We start from the raw sequence: 24,137 nt of genomic DNA on the forward strand, positions 1-24,137 counted from the left end.
ACTATTACCTGTGTAGTCACCTTACACCACTAATCAGTTTTTACCTTTATTTGAGTTTATTTTAGTTATTTAGTTTATTGTAGGTCTGCTGACTGATGAAAATGGAGTAATAAGAACAGATGACAGAAACAAACTGGCACAACCTCTGTCAGGTGACAGGTGGCACCTTTAAGATGTGGGTGAAGAAAACACTACCAGAGAGAAAAGTAGTTCCAGATTTAAAAAATGGTCACCTGTAGTGATCACATCTCGTAATTCCTGTTAACCTCTCTGTGCTACCTGGTTCCAATCCACACTTTCCTTTCTGGATCATAGGTTGCAAGACTTCCCTCATAAACAGACTGAAAAAAATAGGGCAAATCCAAAAAGCTGATATGAAGGGATTAAGTATACACATTGGCTTAGAAAAACCAACTGCTTAAAACTGGATTAGTAAGACAATGAAGTATGGTCTTTTACAAACTCAATAAGTACTTATTAATGTTGATGCTCAGAGTTTTAACAAACACTGACCTGATCAACCCTCCCTGGAGTTTATTTTTGGGCACCACAGTTTAAGAGAGATGCTGGCAATCTGGAACACTCCCTAAAGAGAAGTATGAAGATGGAGAAGGATTTAAAAACCTGCGACATATATGGAAAGTGTAAAGGACTAAGAATGCCTAGCCTATAAGTTTTAAAATACAAGTGTTGCTGCTATAATATGATATATGCATTCCTTAAAAATTGCGTTCTAGTAAATTACAAACTAAAAATAAGAGACTTACGAGGAAAATATAGACCACTTAAGGCCTGCACAACTTTGTAAGCACAGCACTGACAAAAACCAAAGTAACTGCAGTAAATATTAATGTACTTAAGATGCTGTATTTCTAATAATAAGTGATACAATAAGTAATACAATATGCCTCCAAAGCTTGCTACGTTCATCTGTATTAGTGTACTTTGCATTTAGCTGCTATTATCTAGTGGTCAAAATAATTAATGTGCTAGAGAAAAATCAAGTGTAAGCCAGGGCTGCTTTTGCATTACACTGACAGGCTTCTACTGTTTAACAATTGTGAACAAAGTAATTCATGTTACAATAGACTGTACTTAAATGACAACCACGATAAGTGGGGACAGGGTAGCAAAGCAGGTCAACTGTTGACATACACTTACATTCTAAAATTGAAATTTTGAAAAAAATAAAGAAGCACATCATAAAAAAATTTTAAATAAACTGTAAAACAATAAAAGAAAGCCAAAAGAGGAAGGCTTTCTTTTTTAAAAAATAAATTTTATTGTGTATATTTAAGGCATACAACCTGGTGTTAAGGGATACATATACAGACAATAAAAAGGTTACTACAGTGAAGGAAATTAATATATCCATCATCTCACATACCCATTTTTTGGTTGTTGTTTTTATGACCAGAGCAGCTGAAATCTACTCATTTAGCATGAATTCCATATATGGTGCAATTTTATAACCTGTAGTCCTATTGCACATTAGAGTGCCAGACTTGTCCATCCTACACAGGTGCTCTTCATACCCTCTTGATGTACACAGAAGATGTATCCTACATCTCCCCATTCTCCACTCACCACCTCCTCCAGCCCATGGTAACCTCTGTATTGTTCTCTGCATATATTTGAATTTTTTTTTAAGATTCTACATACAAGTGAGATCATGCAATATCTTTCTTTCTGTGTCTGGCTTATTTCACTTAGCATCATATCCTCCAGGCTCGCCCATGTGGTGGCAAATGGCGAGATCTCATTCTTTTTTAGGACTGAATAATATTTCAAAATGTATATGTACCACAGTTTCCTTATCCATTCAACCACTGATGAACAACTAAGTTGTTTCCATATGTTGGCTATTGTGACTAAAGCTGCAATGAACATGGGTGTGCAGAGATCTTTATGAGGTGGTGATTTCATTTCCTTTGGTTATATGCCCAGAAGAGGCATTACTGGTAGTTCTATTTTAAATTTCTTTAGAAAACTCCATTGTGTTTTCCCTAATGGCTTACCCCAATCTACATTCCAAGAAACTACCTGTGACTTCTTCATTTTTAGTAAGAAAATATACATACCATTGTCAGAATTACCATAAATCATATTTGGAAACTTAGGGCAAGCAAAAATTTAAGTTTTGAATTCTACATAAGGGGAAACAGAAGAGAGGAAAAACTAAGTAGTAAATGTAACTCTGTCATAATTTCAATGAAATTTTTTCTTCTTTTTTTTTTTAACTTTTATTGTAGGTTCAGGGGTTCAGCAGGTTTGTTATACAGGTGTATTAAATGCCACAGGGTTTGGTATACAGCTTATTTTGTTACTCAGGTTATAACCATAGTACTTGACAGGTAGTTTTTTGATCCTCACCCTTCTCTGACCCTCCACCCTAGGGTAGGTCTTGGTGGCCACTGTTCCCTTTTTTGTATCCACATATACTCAAAGTTCAGCTCCCACTAATGAGTAAGAATATGCAGTATTTGGTATTCTGTTCCTGTGTTAGTTTCCTTAGGATAATGTCCTCCAGCTCCATCACTGTTGTTGTAAAGGACATGATCTCATTGTGTTTATGGCTGTACAGTATTCCCTTGTGCATATGTGCCACATTTTTTTCATCCAGTCTATCACTGATGGGCATTTAGGTTGATTCCATGTTTTTGCTATTGTGAATAGTGCTTAGTTCCACAGTAAATTCGATACTTTGAAATACAAATTAAATGATTTAATGAAATCAAAACCATTTGTATTCTGCACCTGTACAAAGCTCAGAAGTGTATTAAGTACCATCATGTTTATTATCTCATTAATAGTCCCAACAATCCTGTGTGGTATGCCTAGCTATCTTAGTCAGTTCCAGTTGCCATAACAAAATACTATGAACTGTGTAGCTAACAAAATACTATAAACTGTGAAAAAAACAGAGAGCTGTTTCTTACAGTACTAGAAGCTGGGAGGTCCATGATCAAGGTAGCAGCAACTGTGGTGTCTAGTGAGGGCCTGTTTCCTGGTTCACAGACGGTGCCTTCTCACTGTGTCCTCAGGCCTGTTAGCCCTCTAGGGCTTCTTTCATAAGGGTATTAATCCCATTCACCAGGGCCCCACCCTCATAACTGAATCACCTCCAAAGGTCCTAACTCCTAACACCATCATCTTGGGGATTAGGATTTCAATATATAAATTTGGGGGAAGGTGGGTATAACATTTCAGACCATAATAATAGCTAGCCTCATTTTAACAGTTCGGGAAACTAAGACTGGGAAGATAATTCAGTAAATTTTATGTTACTAACAGATTATTTAAAATAAGAGAGAAGATGGAATAAAAGAAGGAATGTTAAAAAAAGAAAAGAGGGAGAAAGAGAGGAAGGGATACTTCAACAGAGTTGAAGGTTCTAATCAAACATAAACAGAGACCATGGTATAAAAACCATGGACACTCACTGAGCCAAATCCCTTTACTTATCTATTTATGATGTACCAGGTGTCTTTGTGAAGAAACACTCCCCTCCACAACCTAGAAAAGGGATCGGCAAACTACTGTCTACGGGCCAGATCCAGCCCAATGCCTGGGCTGGATAAAATAAAGGTTTATCCTTTACTTTGAAAATAAAGGTTGTTTTGCTTTTGTTTTTAGAAGTTCATATTTTTAATTGACAAATAATAACTGTACATATTCACGAAAAACATAGTGATGTTTCTATACACATAATGTATAGTGATCAGATCAGGGTAATTAGCATATCCATCATCTCAAACATGAAAATAAAGTTTTATTGGAACTCAGCCACACTCATTCATTTACATATTGTCTGTAGCTGCTTTCATGCTATGAAAGCAGAGTTGAGTAGTTGTGACAGAGACCATATGGCACACAAGTCTAAAATTTTACTATCTTGCCCTTTAGAGAAGCCTGCTGGACCCTAACTAGAGTGTATTTTTCCCTGAGTCCTGCCTGCTCTCTAGAGAAGGGAGGTGGAACAAGGATGAGGCACTGAGAGCAGCCATGGGTCCACTGCTTAATAAAGAGATAGAAGTCCCCTGCTCAGTGTTCAGACCATCTCACTGCTTTCTTTGTGATTAAGTCTCAAATGCAAATTTTGGCTCAAATTAAGCAAGGAGAAATCAGTCTTATTACAGGAGTAAACAGCACCCTACTTTTATGGCACTGTCTTCCCGGTACTCCTTCCTACTTTTAGAAAAGTATGACCACTCCTATTTGATTAGACAGAAATTATTTCCTTTAAGGTAAGAAGATGAGGATTCTGTGTGAATTCTTTATAGCCCTTCAAGTACCAGATGACTATTTTGCTTTAAAGCCAGATTTCACAAGACTGTGCTAAAGCTGTCTTTCTCTTTAAAAGCTGATTATTAAGTGTGACTTTACTGAATCCAAAAAATTCCCTGAACTAAAAAGTCCCAAATTCAGAGGAGTTATTTAATCTGTGGTTTAGAGAAAAATTTGTAAGGTCAGCCTTTGAATTTATACATTCTTATCAGAATCAGAGGCTTTTCAGTGTTTCTATCTTACATGAGCTGAAAAAGAATTATAATCAATACATACCACCCTAACAAGCTTGCTGGATTTTAAATAAAGAGAATATTTGGGGGCAATTACCAGTTTCCTTTCTAGCAAACATGTAATGCTAAACGGGCTACAAGCATTTACAAATAGTAAGACAATGCAAGAATTCATCCACAAAAAAATTCCAGTAACGTTAATCAGTCTAATGTTCTTCTGGGTGCAGAGAATGCAAAATCCTCCCCTGTTCCTAAGGGCAGATGAGAAGAATGAGAAATTTCAAAACTCTGCCAACTTATTCAATCTTTAATGGCAAGTCACAAAATGTGACTGTCATACACACACTTTGTTTTTTTAACACTCATGCCATTACCTATTTCTCTTAACTATATAAAAGAATGACAGCACCACTTGAAATGGGTTTTTCCAGGCAAAATTTCCTTTAAACTTTTCCAGGAGAGAACATCGATATAATTATCATATTTAAGCATATCACGAATTAAAACAACTTCTTAAGAAACCTTCTCTATGATTAAGGTCGGGTGCGGTGGCTCACACCTATAATATCAGCACTTTGGGAGATCCAGGCAGGCAGATCATTTGAGGTCAAGAGTTTGAAACCAGCCTGGCCAACATGATGAAACCCCATCTCCACTAAAAATACAAAAATTAGCCAGGCATGGTGGCACATGCCTGTAATCCCAGCTACTGGGGAAGTTGAGGTATGAGAATTGCCTGAATCCCAGAGGTGGAGGTGGCACTGAGCTGAGATCATGCCACTATGCTCCAGCCTGGGCGACAGAGCAAGACTCTGTCTACTGGGGGGAAAAAAAAAAAAAAACCTTCTCTATGCTAGCATGCTATCATTTTAGTTGTTTCTTCTTAATAATTTCACTTGATCATTTCAGTTCTTCAAGTTTCCATCCCATTTCCAAAATTCATTTTGTCAGTTACCCACAGAGTATATTTTCTAATCATTCATATCCTCATGACACCAACAATCTGGCCTCTATTCTGGTCATCCTACTGAAAGTGTTCTCTCTATTCTCACCATCTCTATCATCCTCACCAATTCAAATGCTTTTTTCTTGATTCTAGTTCTTTCAACGGATTTGAGTATTTCCTTCATCATGAACATTTTAAAACCTTGACTTGGCCAGGCACGGTGGCTCATGTCTGCAATCCCAGCACCTTGGGAGGCCGAGGTGGGCAGATCACCTGAGGTCAGAAGTTCAAGACCAGCCTGCCCAATGTGGCAAACTCCCCTCTCTATTAAAAACACAAAAAATTAGCCGGGCGTGGTGGTGGGAACCTGTAATCCCAGCTAATCAGAAGGCTGAGGCAAAGGAATCGCTTGAACATGGGAGGCGGAGGTTGCAGTGAGCCAAGATGGTGCCACTATACTCCAGCCTGGGCAACAAGAGCAAACTCCATCTCAAAAAAAAAAACTCACACCTTGACCTTTATGGCTCTGAGCTCCGGCTGTCATTCTACATATGACAATTCTCTTCCACTGGATTCTCCAAATTCAGGTTTCTCCACAGTTGTGTGCAAAACTTCTTCCTTCAAAAGGTTCACTTTGGTTTAATTATCCTGCTTCTTTTCCACCTTGACCTTTTAGCACCTCTCTCATTCTAGCTGCCAATAATTAAAATGAGATATTCTGTCAATACCTCCAAATAAACACAGTCTTGGGCAAGTAATTGAATTTTTTTGGACTTCTCCTTACTTTTATGTCAATTAAGTGAATTCTCCAGAAAAAGATGAAAGAGTAGGAATTTCAGACCCAGAAAGAAGAGCATGAGCAAAGTGACAGCACCAGGAATTCTCGAAGCACTGGAAGGACACTGCGGATGGCTGCCTTTCTGAGACTAAACACACATTTTGGGAAGCTGCGTAAAACAGCACTGCACGGGAGAATGGGCTCTAGAAGCAGCATCCAACAAGTAAGTATTACTTGTTTTGGGAAACGTTACAGGAGACTAACAGTGATACTGCAGGAAGACTGGGCACTGAAGAGAATGGGGCCAAGGAAATAAAAGAGGAAGCTCTTACCATGATAACCTAGTTATAAGGGGATTAAGACTATCTGCTAAATGAAGTCTACTCAATCTCCCAGCATTCAGTATCTTCTCGACCTTTTTTTTTTTTGGTTTTATCTCTCAGTAGTCTCTTGCAGGAAATTTCTCTTGCAACCTAGATTACTACCTACTCCCCAAATCAAGTATGTCCACACAGTCCCACTGATGACTGCATGATCATCCATCCCTGATCTGTTCCTCCTCCCCCTCTAGCCTTGGAAAGCTATGCCACTTACAGGTCTAGCTAATGCCTATACTTGGTCATAAAGGTTTTATGACCTAATTATTCCAATCCATAACAATCTCACTCTTTTTAAAAGCCTACTGGGCAGGTAGCGTACAAGTTAACACTTCACTATTTATTAGTAAATGTTAACTTATCAATTATATTATAAGGTCTCTGAGGACAATGATTATGCTTGACTTTCCTTTCTGTCGTTTGTCTAATCCCAGTATCATTTTATGGCAAGATCAGTACTTAGGTGTTCTGCACAGTACTGCACTCAAAAACCAAGCCAGACTCATTCCGGGCACTCTGCTGCAGCTGTGATAAGCTGCTCAGAATACTGAGTGCAACTCCAGTTCAAGGTTCTCCTTCTGTTATCCACTGGATCATAGTAAGATCTCCCTGAATACCACACTGCATAGTATAAATCCAGGAAAGTAAAGAAAAGCCTTCTGCCACCCACCAGTACAAGACGATTAGATTTTAGAGCAAGAGTCGCAAATTTATCCACAGGTCATGGCCAAGACATAGCAGTGTTCTTGCACAGTGTTTGTAAACAATATTTATCATTGCTTTTACTTAAAAGATAGTACTTTTTCATATTAACAACAACAACAACAAGCCCTGAGATTCTGGGCTCCTTTTAATAACATCTGGATATCTGGCAACACCAGGCCCCAGATTATCAAATGGAAAACAATTCTGTAGCTGTATAGCAGCTGCTGCCTTTAGATGAAGCAGGTACATGCTAGTTCACTCCAGTCCCTACCATTTCCTTTTGTATTGTAGCAAGTCAGATTCACTCCTTTTCAGTACTTGCCTGGCTCCGTTTGCTACCAGGTTTGATTAGAAAGCAGACTGACTCTAAGTAGGTAACCTGCTAGCCAGCATCAGGCTGAGGAGGCTGCTCCTACATCAGATAACCTCAGCACACAAGGACATTCAGATGCTCTCTTCCATGTTAATAATCTGCTTAGACCATTGTATAGTTACATATTCACAACTCTCTGCCTATCCTAGGCTCCTGAACAAGTCTAGACACCCTGAACTGAATTCCTGCTTTCTGCCTCTGATTGGCAGAGTGACCTGGGCTTTGCACTGACTGTGCCCTGACTGATCACTACAGCCACAGTGACTTCAGAAGAAGGATGAGAGCTTCATCTCTTGTATAAATAACCTATTTTAGCTTTTTCACATTCAGTTAATTTCCCTGTAGTGTCATGATTCGGATTCCACAGTGGAACTAAATTGCTACGTGCAATCCATCAGGATGAATGGGCTCAGTGTGTGATGTTAAATAATGCCAACAAAAGTCCAAGTATTTCAGTCATAGTAAATTGGTTACAGCCCTACTTCTAACCTGGGCTAGGGCTCAATGATTTCTAGTTTAGAGATACTCCAACAACAATTTAGCCTACATAAACAGTACGGTCTTTTCTCACCCAACAAAAGAAAAGTTAATGTTGATTTTCTTTGCACGGTTATATTTGTCCCATCCACTATCAGCAAGAAATAGTTGCTATTTAACACTCCAGTTCAGTGGGATCCAACAATTTGCCTCCATATTTTTGTATGATGGTACTGAAGGGGTTCCTACCTCTAAGATTTTAACTTCACTGTCTTCTGTATAAAACTGGCTCATTATTTTAAGTGACCAATTCAAACACACATCATATTTACAAGTAAGCCTCTCCTCTCCCCTAAAATGCTATATTCTTAGTTTCTGAGCTTCTTGTTCAGAGAATAAAAATTTTAGTAGACAATTCAAACCTTTTCTTTAGCTACTTCTCTATGGAGTATGGTTTTACAGAAAACAGAAGCAAAAACAAAAACACAGCCTTCTTAGCATCATATTGTTAAGTTCACTAATTCTCAGGACAAAAATAAAGACAGGAATACACATACAGCACTTTTCACCACACTCTAAGAAAATTAAGAGCAGCAGCATCTAATGACTAGCTGTTTGTTAAGAGAAAGTATATAATTATAAAATCATCTTTCTTCGGTTCAGTAACTGTAGAGAATACTTGCACTTTGATCATTTCTGTAATCTCCTTTTTATGCTAGGACCACGATTTCTCCCCGTAAACACAGCAGTTGAGAAGTTCAGGGGTAAACAACTGAGCCCAGTGGAACAGACATAAGACAGTTGGTCTATGCCTGATCTGTAGAGTACTAAGCATGGACTGTTTCCTGCTATACAGACCACAGAAGAAGAGGATTTGTATGAAATTTCTCATCTGATCTACATGAGCTCACGCTGGATTTCCACCAACTGCAAAATAAGAATCCTAACAAATACAGAAATATTTTTCGTGTTTATGTTAGTAATTCATCTGACCCTTTGATTTACCTCAACCAAAAGTTATTTCGGACTCTGAAATCAGGCTTCATCTTCAGAATAAATTCACTCTATCCCCTGTAAGAACTATATATATTTACAACACAATATTAAGGGAAATCATATCACTGAGTATTGAATCAGATAACCTAAGCACACAAGGACATTCAGATGCTCTCTTCCCTACTCTATTGCCTGTAAGAACCATATATATTTACAACACAATATTAAGGGAAATCATATCACTTGAATGGATTTTTCATTTTAACATAAAATAATTCTATTAGTGGGTAAAACAGGGACACCTGGTAATATGAACTTATGAGTGGATGACGGCCTCATCATAGTGTAATGAAATTTCAGTGTAGCAAATCAATAGGGTATACAGTCAAACTCCATGCTATCTCAATATTTTCAAGTTCTACCTTCATTTTTATTTGCTTGAAATGATAAGGTAAAACTATATTGATGCTGGTGAAGAGCATCCTAACCCTAGGAATTCAGGAAGTTTATTTTTGTAGTTAGACTATCAATTATAGGCCTAGTAATTAGATGAGGAGCATCCAAATGCAAATAATACGTAAAGCAGCTCCTAAGGCAAACTTCCTTTGAAGAGCATAGCCAAATGTTACAACAACTTTAGGAAAATACATCTTAAAACCCTCAACAAGTATTCTGGATTGTTTCTAGTGTGCTGGTAGGTTTCTGTTTTTGATTTTTTGGCTGTTGCTTTGTGTTGTACAAGAGTTTCTCCTTTCTGGTCGTTGTTGCTTTACTCTTTTTGCATGAACTCTAAAGATCCAGAAAGACATTAGTATTGCAATGTAGATATTTTATCTATAGAAGAGACATTATTTCACAGTAATGCAGGGGTTAAACAACATTACAGTTTTGGCAAATAGATTCCACCTTTCTCTTAACTGACTGGCAAGGAAAATAAGAACAGCATATAAAGTCAGAATTCTTAAAACAAAAATATGATAATTTGATGCTGAAGAGATAAATATGAGATTATGAGCCAATAAACATTTTTTTTCGACGCTTCAAGAATATGAGCTGAGGCAACATCAATTTCAAATAAACAGGAAGACTGCTGAAACTGATAAGGCACAATAAATTAAAACAAAAGCATTGGAACTGTAAATTGTGGATTAAGGTGATTATATAAATCATGTACTTTCATGTGCTGTTGAACTTGGCTCTAAATGAGCTGAAAGAGAGTTTTAACTGGAATACATGGAGGAGGTCCTGAGTATACACTACAAGGGTTTCTTAGAAGACTGCTTACTAGTCTAATAGAGCACAGTAATTGCCAAAATCAAATTAATTATGCTTGGTTATCACAAATCTAATATATATATATATATTTTCCACAACAGGATTGTAGAGAAACTGATAGAAATTGATGATTTCCATTCTTACTTGGACTTTACAATCCTTGGGAACAGAATGCAGAACTAGTCAACTGGAAACTAAAAATGAAAGTTTAATGAAGTACAAAACTCTTACGTTTTACTTAGAGAAAAAGAAAATAATTTTATTCTTTAGATGGACTGTATAGACCAGGAACAGTGGCTCACACTTGTGGCTCCCAACATTTTGGGAGGTTGAGGTGGGGGGACCACTGAGACCCCTTCTCTACAAAAAAATAAAAAATTAGCTTGGCACAGTGGCGCATGCCTGCAGTCCCAGTTACTCAGAAGGCTGAGGTGGGAGGATCACTTGAGCTTGGGGGGAGCTATGGTCACACCACTGCACTCCAGTTTAGGTGACAGAGCAAGACCATGTCTCCAAAAAAAACAAAGATGGAATGTATTAAAAAAAAATTCCCTAACCTTTTCTATGGTTTATAGTTTATATTCTACTAAATCATACTTATAACCATTATCAGAATTAATATCTACTATTATTTATTGATTAGCACAACATGCAAGCAAACTTGTACAAGGATTCTGTCTTTTCTCTAGGCAGTTATGAATACCATTAACTCTCTGAATAACATCAAATTAGGAAGGTAGAAATTTTTCTTACACTAGATTACAATTAAAGAACCACAGGTTCAAATATGGTGCAGAGGGAGGCCAGCCAAATTTTTTTTGTTTGTTTGTTTTTTGTTTTTTGAGATGGAGTCTCACTCTATCACCCAGGCTGGAGTGCAGTGGCTCCATTTTGGCTCACTGCAACCTCTGCCGCCCAGGTTCAAGCAATTCTCCTGCCTCAGCCTCCTGAGTAGCTGGGATTACAGGAGCCTGTCACCATGTCCGGCTAATTTTTGTATTTTTTTAGTGGAGATGGGGTTTCACCACGTTGGCCAGGCTGGTCTCAAACTCCTGACCTCTGGTGATCCGCCCACCTCGGCCTCCCAAAAAGCTGGGATTACAGGTGTGAGCCACCTCACCCAGCCAAGGGCCAGAACCTTGAAGGCACTTGCCAGGGTGTTTGTAGAATGGAGTGGTGACTAAGATTGCATATTAGATCATTGATATGAGAGTCTTTCATTCCAACAACGTATTAAATAAAAGTGATTTTTCCCAGAATTTAATTCACCTATAATAATTTTATTTTATATGGAAAACTCACTTCTAAATGACTTTTACAGTTACTATTTTAGCTTTTAGGTAACAAAACAGCTCAATGGAACTTCATGTAAGAAACATTTTTAGTAGAATTCATCATCTGAACAAAATGCTGACAAACCAGTCATACAAACATTGAGTTAAATAATTACTTAAAAAGCTCACTTATATTCTCATACTGATAATCATATATTTTTACCTTGAGAAGGTATGTGGGGATATTGCTGAAATCCACTGGCAACTTCAAAAGGAAACGAGCTGAAAATTCACCAGTCTGTAAAAAGAAAGTTATAATAATAAGATTAAAATCAAAAATAGATTATGAAGTGACAATTATAGCCAAGGCCACAAGTTCAACCTGTTCAAAATGCAGGCATCTTCAATTTGGTTTTCCTAACATTAGGCAAGAAAAGAAGGTTGGAAAAGTAGGGGAGGATCAAAAAGAGTTCTTAAATTATTAGTTACTAAAAAGCACAATTTGAATTTTTAAAATCTGCATTTTAAATGTACAATAAAATTATAATGTAGCAGTATTGCCTTTTTGTTTCTTAAAAGTATGAAAATAATATATGAATGTATGATTATTATTTTTTAATCCCAAACAATAAAGACAGACCTATCCCTTTGATTCGTTTGTTTTTATTAAAGTATTCAGAGCATATCACTAATATTTATAAACCACAAAGCTGATGGCATACACTACCACCCTTTTTGTAGTATGTCTGGAAGTACCTGCAAAGGTCAAACTTCTACCTAGCAGTGGGTATTCAAAATAAGTTTCCCATCTCCTGAGAGTCCACTATATCATTATCATTAACTGATGTTTTTTCCTAACTCCCTCCATGAACTAATCTCTGTAGGAAAGAGGTACAGAGGTTTGGCAATTTAAAACATTTAACTAAGCTATAAATAATGACTTTTATTTGCTAAAACAGAAAACTCATTTAAAAGAAAAACGTTTGCCTCTCAATTTTTATGATAGGAAAGCCTAGGAAATCACATTTTTTTTTTTAACTTTGTCATAGTCTAGAGGAGGAGTTTTCCAACTAGGTCATGCAGAAATCTAGTGGTGCTAGAGAACCTCTGCAAAGGCAACCAAGATGTGTCCTGACCTGGTGGAATCCTCGGTCTTCCATCCTGTCTCACCCCAAGTGTGCAGCTCAGCCTGGTATTTTGACATGGCGTGTTTTACTTAGACATATTTGAGAAAAGAACTCCACAAATGATCCAGAAGTACTCAGAGTGGATGTCCATCTTTTCATATTGTAACTACCAAAGAGTTCCCGCTCTTTAAAAAATGAGCAGCACAAACTCCCGCAAACACATCTTAAAACATAGCAAGCGTTTACAAATATTTTTATGAGTGGGTGGATGAATGCACCTAGGCACACATGCATAGCACTTTAGACAATTTCTACAAACACCCTAGCAAGTGGCTTCAAGGTTCTGGTCCTTGCCTGGGCATGGTGGCTCATGCCTGTAATCCCAGCACTTTGGGAGGCCAAGGCAGGCAGATCACCTGAGGTTAGGACAGCAAGACCAGCCTGGCCAACGTGGTAAAACCCCATCTTCACTAAAGAATATAATAATTAGTCAGGTGTGGTGGCACGTGCCTGTAGTCCCAGCTACTCGAGAGGCTGAGGCAGGAGTATCACTTGAACCTGGGAGGCAGAGTTTGCAGTGAGCTGATATTGCACCACTGCACTCCAGCCTGGGCAACAAGAGCGGAACTCCATCTCAAAAAACAAAAAAGGTTATGGCCCTAATTTTAAAACTCTGATCTAAAACCTTAAAAATACAGACAGCAATATAAACCTTGAGCTCTGAAGATAATAATAATAACTAATATCTGCCTAAATGTTGTTTGTTTTACCGCTCACAACATCTTTTAACTTACACCAACCTCTGGCTAAGGACAGAGCATTTCTTCATTACCATAAGCTTAACCCTGTGACAGACAAGGTGGGAATGAGAATTGAATGGACAGAATCAAAGCTGAGGCAAGCCAAAGAGAGTGACAGAAGCCACTGTGTCACCAGGAATGCCAATGGTGAGAAACAGGATGGATGCTCAGAGCCGAGTAGCTATTCTCAGTATTGAATGCCATTATGTGCAGGCTACTCACAACTCAACACTTGGGAGAATACTTAAGAGCCACTAAGGATCTACAAATAGCTCATCATGGTGGGTGGGAGAAGGTTTGTGAGATCCTATTATAATTCTTGCCTTCTGTTATAGTACAAGATTACCAAAAGGTGTGGTTTTGGTATTATGTTAAGCTCCTAGATGACTCTAAAACTAACATACTCTGGTAAGTGTGGTTCTTTGGAACAAGACATGGCTAAACCTAAAAAGGTCTGTTTTTAAGTATAAGGGGTCATACTTTGAAAGGGGTAAGTGTAGAGGCAACAATAACAGCATAGAGTTAAATGGGAGCTTCTAAGACGGACGCCTAGCCCAATGAGAGTTTGGGGGTGTAGAAAGAAAGACAGAAAAGTCTTCCCTTAGTGCTGTGTACAGTGCTACAGAAGAAGGACCACTCATGAAAGAATACATGCTCCGGGCTGGGCGCAGTGGCTCACGCCTGTAATACCAGCACTTTGTGAGGCCAAGGCAGGTGGATCACAAGGTCAGGAGTTTGAGACCAGCCTGACCAATATGGTAAACCCCCTCTCTACTAAAAATACAAAAATTAGCCAGGCATGGTGGCATGTGCCTGCAATCCCAGCTACTGGGGAGGCTAAGGCAGAAGAATCACTTGAACCCAGGGGAGGCGGGGGTTGCAGTAAGCCGAGATCGCACCACTGCACTCCAGCCTGAGAGACAGAGCAAGACTCCGTCTAAAAAAAAAAAAAAAAAAACATGCTCCCAAAAACTGTCCACATTCTCTTTCTCCTATATAATTAATTTTCCCTTCTTTACTCAATCACTTTCATCAGCATGTAAACATCATTTTTTAAATGTCTCCATTCGCTTCATATCCTTCTTCAGCTCCCATTTCATTTCTCTGTTTTACTTTAAAAAATAATTCCCTGTAAAAAATTAATCTATATTTGAGGTCTACATTTCCTCTTTTATTATTTTCTCTTAAGTCCTCATCAGTCAGCCTTTCCTCACCACCACTCCACCAAAACAGTTCCTCAAGGTCACCAATGACCTCTCCATTGCCAAATTCAATGATCATTTCTCAGTCTTCATCTTAGTGTTCTATCAGCAGCATTTTGACACAGCTGATCACTCCTTTCCTGGAACATTCTTTACTTGGTTTCCAGAATCCCAGTTTCTCTACTTCACTGGCCCTCCCTCTGGTCTCCTCAACCCTTGAACATTGGAGACTGGGGTATGCCTGGGCTTAACTCTAAGACCCCCTTTCTTTATTTACATGCCCAGATGATCTCATCCAGGCTCATGACTTTAAATAAAGTATATGCTGATCATTCCCAACTTGTGTATCTCCATCCCAGACTCTTTTTTAAATTCAAATTTCATTTATCCAACTCCTACAAACAAAATTCAATTCCTGATTGTGTGCTCTTCTCTTGATATTTATTCCTCATTTCAGTAAATGGCAATTCCATTCTTTCAGTTACTCAGGCCAAAAACCTAAAATCATTTTTGACTCCTATCTTTCCCTCTCACCTCACATTCAAAGTGGTGGCAAATCTTGTTAACTCTCCCTTCAAAATATATGAGTCTCCTTTCAAAATATTGACTTTTGGACTCTCCCTTCAAAATATATCCTGAGTCCAACCACTTTTCACCACCTCTATAACCACCTGATCTGAACCACCTTTATCTCTAAGCCTGGACAACTGCAATTGCCCCTAACTGTGTCAGCCCTTGTTCACCTGCAGTTTATTCTCATGACAACAGTCAGAGTGATTCTTTCAACACATCACTTGGATTCTAATCCTCATTTGCTCAAAACTATCAAATGGTCAGGATTTAGCTCCTTTACAGAATAATTTGACAAGGTAACAACTGAGCAAAGATGGAAAGAGGGTAAGAAACAAACCATGTGGAACTGAAGGAAAAACACCCCAGGCAAAGAGAACAAGTATAAAAAGGGTTGATGCAGGAGTGTGTCTCTGTGTTCAGGGGATGGCAAGAAGGTCAGGGTTACAGGAGCAAATAAGCGCTAACACGGATCAAAGTCACCCAGAAACTCTCTCTTCCATGGTATGAGCAATTTCTAAACCCCTGGAGGACATGCAACAATCATTCATAAAATTAGTGCATGAGAAAATGGCTACTATATCTATGTGGAACAACTGTGAAGTCATTCCTGGGGATGTTGAGGCAAGCTTTTAAAAAGTACCATGAGATTCAAAGAGTTTGGGGAAGGGAGTTGAAGGGATGATGATAAATCAAACTCAAGTCATTTCTTCATTTTCAGTTTATAAAGCAAACCACCTACTAATAAATAAATAGCCATTACACTACCTAAAAATGTTAACCTGTAACCTGTAAATTAAAATGGAACTTTAAAACTTTTAAACTCAGAGGTGGGTGTATATATATGCCTGTTTTTTTACATATACATACATATATAAACAACAACAAAAGTGAAATGTAGGATTTTAAAAGTTAAAATAACTCTTGTACATATACGGTAATAGGAAAGATAATTGCATGTTTAGCACTTGGACTCATTTGAACTGCTAGTTATTTTAGTCCATGCACTGCATTTTAGCTCTTTTGCCCTATTTTAGTTTGTACAATATATTTTTATTCTACCAGCTATTTTAGACCAACATTCTTTTAAAAACTCTCAGATGATCCCTACTTTATTCCTTCTCAAAATGTTGATCCTAGAATTAATATAAATTTGTGTTTATTGGCAACAGGCTGATTTACACAACTAATGTCATACTGAAAGAAATGTTGGTCCCAGGACTAATATAAATTTTTGTTTATCAGCAACAGGCTGATTTACACAACTAAATTCATAATAAAAGAAATAATACTATGAAGGGAATTTGGGAAACCATAAAAAGCACTTTATGATTGCCAATTTTCAAGCCTATCATACATTCCTTATTTTGCCATTGGAAGAACAAAGAAAACTCAGCACTTGTTTCTGACAGCAGTGGAAATGTTGAACACTAAGACTCAAGAATTCAGTTTTCCATTCTGGCACTGATTTTCCTTATGACCTATAAGCCAATCATCTTCTGTGAAACTGAGTACACGAAAATTTTAAAACAATCTTAATGTAAAATTAAGTTATAACCCGTAAATGAAGAGCAAAACAAGTGAAAAATCCTTGTTCGACCTCAGATAATGACTTTTCATGTGGTTTTATATTTGAATTTCCAACAGTTATTCAAGCAATTTATGGTCACTCAGTTGTAATGTCAAAGATTGCTTTCACAGCAATCTTTCCTGTAAGCTGAAAATGAGACATTTAGATGCCGCCAAGTGAACAGAATAATTTGATTTTTTTTTTTTTTTTTTGTGAGTCCTTGGTCAAAATCTTCTCTTGGATAGATGTAGAAAATTATCTAACCTATGACTGTTAAAATGTCAGCCTTTCTGCCAACTGTCTTAATGGCAATTTCCCCAGCATTAGCAATAAATATGTGCATCTTTGCTTTTTTCAAGTTATAGTACATTGGCAAGTAACTTAAACTAACAAGACTCTGAGTTTTGGCAATTTATTAGGTCTAAGCTTTTCTTCTGGTAATCACAGCTGTGACAGTTTTCTTCTCCTTTTAGAAGTGACAGGTAGACATTTCGTGCAGAATGGAATCCAAGTTCAGGTTGCTCTGTAAGGGAAAATTTTACTTCCTTTCTTAGAGACACTTCCCTCATCAACAAACAGCGTTTATTTGAAATTGACTATTCTTACCACTTAGACAGCTAAAAGCTAAGAAACACTCGAGTGATTATAACTTTAGCTGGGTGACAAACTGGTAAGGCTGATTCTTCAAATGGACTCTGAAAACCAGTAAGCCTAAATCTGGAGATTGTTCCTTAGCACGTGCATAAATATACACTACATGTGAAAAGGAAAGCCAGAGTGAGTCAGATATGAATCAAAATAATCACTCCTATCAATTATAACCTGTGTGGAGAAATGGGAACATTTAAACACTGTTAGTGGGAATGTAAGTTAGTTCAGGCAGGTGGAAAGCAGTTTGAAGATTTCTCAAAGAACTAAAAATAGAACTACCGTTTGATCCAGCAATTCTACTACTGGGTACATACCCAAAGGAAAATAAATCACTCTACCAAAAGGATACCTGCACTTGTATGTTTATTACAGCACTGTTCACAATAGCAAAGACGTGGAAACTACCTAGGTGTCCATCAATAGTGAATTGGATTTTTAAAATGTGGTAATATACACCATAGAATACAACATAGAAATTAAGAAAGAACAAAATCATGTCCTCTGCAGCAATATGGACGTAGCTGGAGGTCATTATTCTAAGGAAATTAATGCAGAAACAGAAAACCACATACCACATGTTCTCACTTCTAAGTGGAAGCTAAACACTGAGTACACACGGACATAACGCTGGGAACAACAGACACTGGGGATTCCAAAAGGAGGGAGGAAAAAAGAGGACAAGAGTTGAAAAACTTCCTATTGAGTACTATGTTCACTATTTGGGTGGCAGGATCAACAGAAACCAAAACCTTAACATCACACAACATAACCCTGTAATAAACCTGTACATGTACTCCCTAAATATAAAATAAAAAATAAATAAAATAAATTATAACCTGTGATAAATGCTATCAAAAGGCACAGTGCTCTGAGAGCAAATTCCAGGAGGAAATGAACCATCTAGGGTTGGGGGCTCATTACTCGGAGGGAATTTTTTTAAAGCTAAGTCAAAAGACCACATGGAAAAATAAGTAACACTAGGCAGGAAAAGTCTAAAGAAGAAACGCAATGAGAGGGAACTATATATAAAGCATAATTTTTCTCTGGTCACTTAAGATTTTCTCTTTTTGTCTGGTTATCAGTATTTTTACTATAATGTTTTTAGTTTCTCCTTGCATTTATCCCAGCTGGGGTTTATTGAGCTTCTTGAATCTGTAAATTTCTGTCTTTCACCACAGAAATGTGTTATTTCATCAAATGCTTTCCTGCCTTCTCCCTTTCTCTTCCCCTTCTAGGACTCCCGTTTCTTGTATATTAAACATTTTGATACTATCCCATAATATCAACGCTCTGCTTTCCTTTCTTCCAATTATCAATGTCCATCCAGTATCTGCCTGCTTTGATCACTCTCTAGTGTTCTCAGGCAAACGGCTTTATATTTTGCTCAGAGCTCTGAGCTGTTGTGAAGAGTTAGGTCAACAGGAGCTACTTGGCCATTACAAAAAGTGCAACTTGACAGAAATCTACAAATATTTTAATATACTGTTGACAATACTATGGAGAAACAACCACTTTCATATATTGCTGCTGGGTGAATAAACCTGTATAAACTTTACAAAAGTTACTTTGACAATAAAATTATGAACACACAATCTTTGATCCAGCAATTCCACTTCTAATTATTTATCTTACAGACATACCTGAACACATACAAAGTGACATATATACAATATTATTTATTACAGTATTGTCCATAACAATGAAAGATTAGAAGCAAACTTAATATCCAATAATAGAGCTCAGATGTAATAAATTATAATTCAATTATACAATGTAATAGTATACAATTGTAAAAAAAGAACAAGGGAGTTCTACATATGTTTATACAGAAAATATCTCTGAGCTATATTAAGTCAAAATGAAGATCCAAAATGGTGCATATGTTACCATTTGCATAAAAAGGGGGAATATATATTAGTATTTGCTTATATATGTACAAACTAACTGAAAATCTATACTAGAAAAAAGTTATATTAGTGCTTACCTGGATAGGAGGAAAGTGGTATGATTTGGGTGGACAAAGGACAAAGATGGGAGGGAGACTTTTCATGATATTACTTTACATAGACTTTGATTTTTGAACAATATGAATACACTATCCATTCAAAAAAATGTTAAGGAATTAAAAAAATAAAACTAAAAGCATATATAATGAAATGTCCACAATTCAGGCATTATTCATTCATTCATTCATTGAACAAATATTTACTGAGCACATACTGTGCCAAGTACTAGGCTAGAAAATGGAGAATTTAAGACAAAACAGTCTATATGTCCTCAGGGAACTTAAAGTCTATTTTGACTAGGCTGGCAATTAAACAGAACAGTACGATGTGGTAAGTGCTTTGACAGAGATAATTCACAGGACACTTTGGAAGTAATTTAGTTGGGACACTTAGTTTCCAGTGACAGAAGAACTCCAATTCAAACCAACTTGAACAAATAAAAGAGAATTTATTGCAAGGATATGAGGGATCTCATGAAACGTAGGGATAAAAACATAGCATGGCCTCAGTTCCAAGGATTCTAATACCCACAGAATTTTCTCTTAGTCTCTTGTCTCTGCTGTCTCTGTACTTCATTTTCCTTTCTATTTGCCAGCTTCTGATTCTTTTGACCAGATGTTATTAGAAAAAAGTTCCCAGATTTACAGGTTACAGACCAATTACTCATACAGAACCGATCTCATTCCCTCAGTACTAACTCCAAATTCCCAGGGAAGAATTCTGTTTGGCTTAGGTGAGCCTCCCTGATCTAATCAACACATTTCCACAGTTCTTTGAAGTAAAAACAGTACCATAAATTCTTGAAAATAATTGAAAAACTAGGAAACTCTTTTCTGAGAAGGAAACAGATTGCATCATTTGTACATTTCCAAAAACAATTTTTTAAACACCTGAAGAGTTTTTGTACAGAATACTTGAAATGTAGGATTCTTTTTGTCTTTTGCCTTTTAGTACACGAAAAATAAAAAAGGCACTAAAACCCGCCTCAGCTGGTCCTTCGACAACACTTGTCCATTTCTTTCATGGCGAGAACACTGTGCAAGGAGTGCACCATACATAGAAATGGCCACCAAAGAGATGGAGCAATGCACCCATCATTTCAGAACAAATGAGTGGCCTCACAAAGATGAGCAAGGTGGCACAATTAGAGTCCTTCCTTACGTGCTGTTCTGAAAAGTATAGGCAAAGGAAATGGAAAGGATTTCCTTTGTGTTTCGTATGCTTCCTGAAAATAAGGTCTTTTCCACTCGATGCATCCTGCTGCTGAAAGAAACTTGAATTTCCTACTGATACCTCTACTATTTAAAAAACAATAACAGAGTTCCTTTGGAATATCAGCATGATTTTAAAAGTTATCATCTACACCTTTCATATCTTGAGGTATAAAGTAATTTAGATATTCACACACTACTTTTTATTAATAAGGTTAAAATCCAGAGATATAAGCTATTGTAAGCAAGATCTTAAGTATTTCCGTTGACATACAAGTCAAAATTCAGTACAACAAATTCCATTGCAAAAACAATTAAAAAGGGAGCCACTGTCGTGGTTCATTTATTTTAAAGAATGTCCAACTCCTAAAAGTTCCATGTGGTTAAAAACTAAACTAAACAAATATGGTCAATTCCTTGGAGAATACTGTGGCATATCTGACCACCACACTACACCCTTTTCAAAGGAGCCACCACATGTTAATCTCCAAGTCAAATGCATTAAGGACACAACTCCCAAGCAGCAAAAATTAAAGGGGGATTATGGGCAAAGGCCCCCGCATGCCCTGCTATATATGGCTGACTGGCATGACCAGAGCACCTACTACATCCTCACGCCAGTAGGGGAAAGGCCATCCACTTCCAGGCTCCCTAGATATTTTGATCTTTCTCTTAGCAACTCTTACCCTCCTCTCCTATCATGCTAGACCAGTGTTGTCTGAGAGAAAAATAATGCAAAGCACAAATGTGAGCCATATATATAATTTAAGATTATTTAACATTTTCTAATAGTCACATTTTAAAAGGCAAAAAGAGACAGGTGAAAAGTTAATAATACATCCCAATATATCTAAAATATTAGCATTTCCACATGCAATCAACATAAAAATTATTAATGAGATTTTTTGTACTAATTCTTCAAACTCTGGTGTGTATTTCACATGTGCACACATCTCAGTTCCGACTAGCCACATTTCAAATGCTCAACAGTCGCATGTTTGACTAGAAGCTCCTGTATTGGACAGCATCGTTCTAGACATTTTTCCATTAACATTAATCCCTACATTAAGGTAAACACTCCCTACTACAAATACCTAAAGACCTACATAAGCTACCAAATACCACAAACCTGAAAGATGACTCACAAGCAGATTGATAAATGTCAGGAGGTTAATGGGAATGACCATGGGACAGCCTCTTTTAGCCAATGTCTTTTTTCTTTTTCCTCCAAAAACTGTCTAAACCTATTGCCTTTACTTCCTCTTCTCCACCTGTTTCCCTAATACTCTGAAATCTGTTCTCCCATCCTCAGAAGTCCATCAAAACTGCTCCTGGTAAGATAAACAACACTCTCTTTTCTAATTTTCACTTTTACCTCGCTTTCTACACTTTATCTGCACCTTGGAGGTCACAGCCTCTATTGGTCCACATATGGTAACTTTATGATTAACAGCATTTTGAGAGATCCTATGAGAACAATCATTGAACTGGCACTTATTGAGTACCTATTATAATAACTTACTTCAAGGATATGCCAAAAAAAAAGCTAATAATAATACTTTGTATTACTTGACTCCATATTTACTCAACACTCTGTTTCCCACACAAGATCTAATTTAACCTTTGTGTTGCGGTCCGGGCAACAGTGTAGTTATCTCCAGGAAAGTGACACATGGAAAACCTATAGTCATACAAAAAGAACTGGTGGCAGAATGAAAACCCAAAGCTCCTGCTCCCTAGATCACTTTGCCTCTCCAACACATCTTCAAATGGCCTCTGCATAGAGGAGCTCACACTCAAACACTACTCAGATACTTTCCCTTTGCACATAATACCACAGCACGATGATATGATGGAAGCTTAAGACATTAACTCAAGTGATGAGATACCATAAAATGGCTCCTTTCTTTTCTCCACAATATTTTTAAATGTTGCCAGAGCTTAATGGATAAGCCAAAGATTCTTAAAATCTTACTAGGATTTGGGTCAGATACAAGCAAAAAAGGTAATTGTTTCACATCCCATTATAAAAGCATAAATCATTATTAAGGAAAAAATATGTTGCTTAAAAAACTGCTTTATCTCACAGATAACCCATTGATGATCTGTATATATAAACTATATGATTTTGGAATAACTCAAAACTTACATTTCATATCTCAAAAAAATAACACTTTAATCAAAATGTTAGGTATGATAAGCCAACTTTAAGTTCTGAGAATCAAAACAAATCAAAATAAAATTCACAAATTTGCTTATTGTGTGTTGTTGCAGTTAATAAACACTGTTTGAATATTTGTCCTCTCCAAAACTCATGCTGAAATTTAACCCACAATGTGGCAGTATTGAAAGGTGGGACCTTTCATGGGTTAATGGGTTAATGGATTCATGGGTTATCATAAGAGGGGACCTAGTGGCATTACAAGAAGAGAGAGAGACCTGAGTGAGCATGTTAGCATGCTTAGCCCTCTCGCCATGTGACGCCCTGCACCATCTCAGGACTCTGCACAGAGTCCCCAACACCAAGAAGGCTCTCACCAGATATAGACTCTCAACCTAGGACTTCTCAACTTCCCTAATTGTAAGGAATAAATTCCTTTTCTTTATAAGTTACTAGTTTCAGGTATTCTGTTATGAGCAACAGAAAACGGACTAAGACACACTGGTTCTTCTGATACACACATCCATGACAAAAATGTTAACAAGGCAATATAAAATGGAGATAATTAATAATAATAATAATAATAATAATAGAGGCAATAAAAAATGAAACCTTAGGATTTACCCATTGAGAAAATGTATGATGTATCTTTGTTTCGATATATTATATCAAAACAGGATACATGCATTTAATAGTAGTTCTTACATTATGGGAATTCACCACTTTAGAATTATGATCTTAAAAATAGCTCAGCTCAAACGGGTAGCAGTAGATATCTTTGTGGTAATGGAATATCTGCATCTTGATGTCAATGGTGATTAAAGGAAATTACATGTGTGATGAAATGGCACGGAACTATATGCATACATTGTACCAATGTCAATTTCCTGGTTTCTGTATTTTATTATAGGTACAGAAAATGCAACCACTGGAGAAAACTGAGTGAAGGATATTCAGGATCTCTACTTTGCAACTTCCTATAAATCTATAATTATTTCAAAATGAAAATGATTACAAAATATAAAATAAATACACAGTTTTTAAATTTTAACTGAAATATTCTTTTTTAATTTCTTCTATTTTTTTCTTTTTTATTATACTTTAAGTTCTAGGGTACA

General features: G+C 37.0%; 1 protein-coding gene across 6 annotated transcripts in view; it reads right to left on the minus strand.

The window, feature by feature from the left end:
* Window positions 1–24,137, minus strand: part of BABAM2 (BRISC and BRCA1 A complex member 2) — a 460,841-nt gene that overhangs the window by 282,487 nt on the left and 154,217 nt on the right. For all 6 annotated transcript variants that reach the window (XR_004428422.1, XM_033176181.1, XM_033176177.1 and 3 more), the window contains one exon: window positions 11,945–12,019. Coding sequence is in view for 5 of the 6 variants with exons in the window: in XM_033176181.1 (XP_033032072.1) it covers window positions 11,945–12,019 (75 nt within the window). In the remaining variant the exon portion in view is untranslated. The remainder of the gene's footprint in view (window positions 1–11,944; window positions 12,020–24,137) is intronic.

This window comes from Trachypithecus francoisi, unplaced genomic scaffold, assembly GCF_009764315.1.
Source record: "Trachypithecus francoisi isolate TF-2019V2 unplaced genomic scaffold, Tfra_2.0 Lachesis_group17, whole genome shotgun sequence".
NCBI lineage: Eukaryota > Metazoa > Chordata > Mammalia > Primates > Cercopithecidae > Trachypithecus > Trachypithecus francoisi.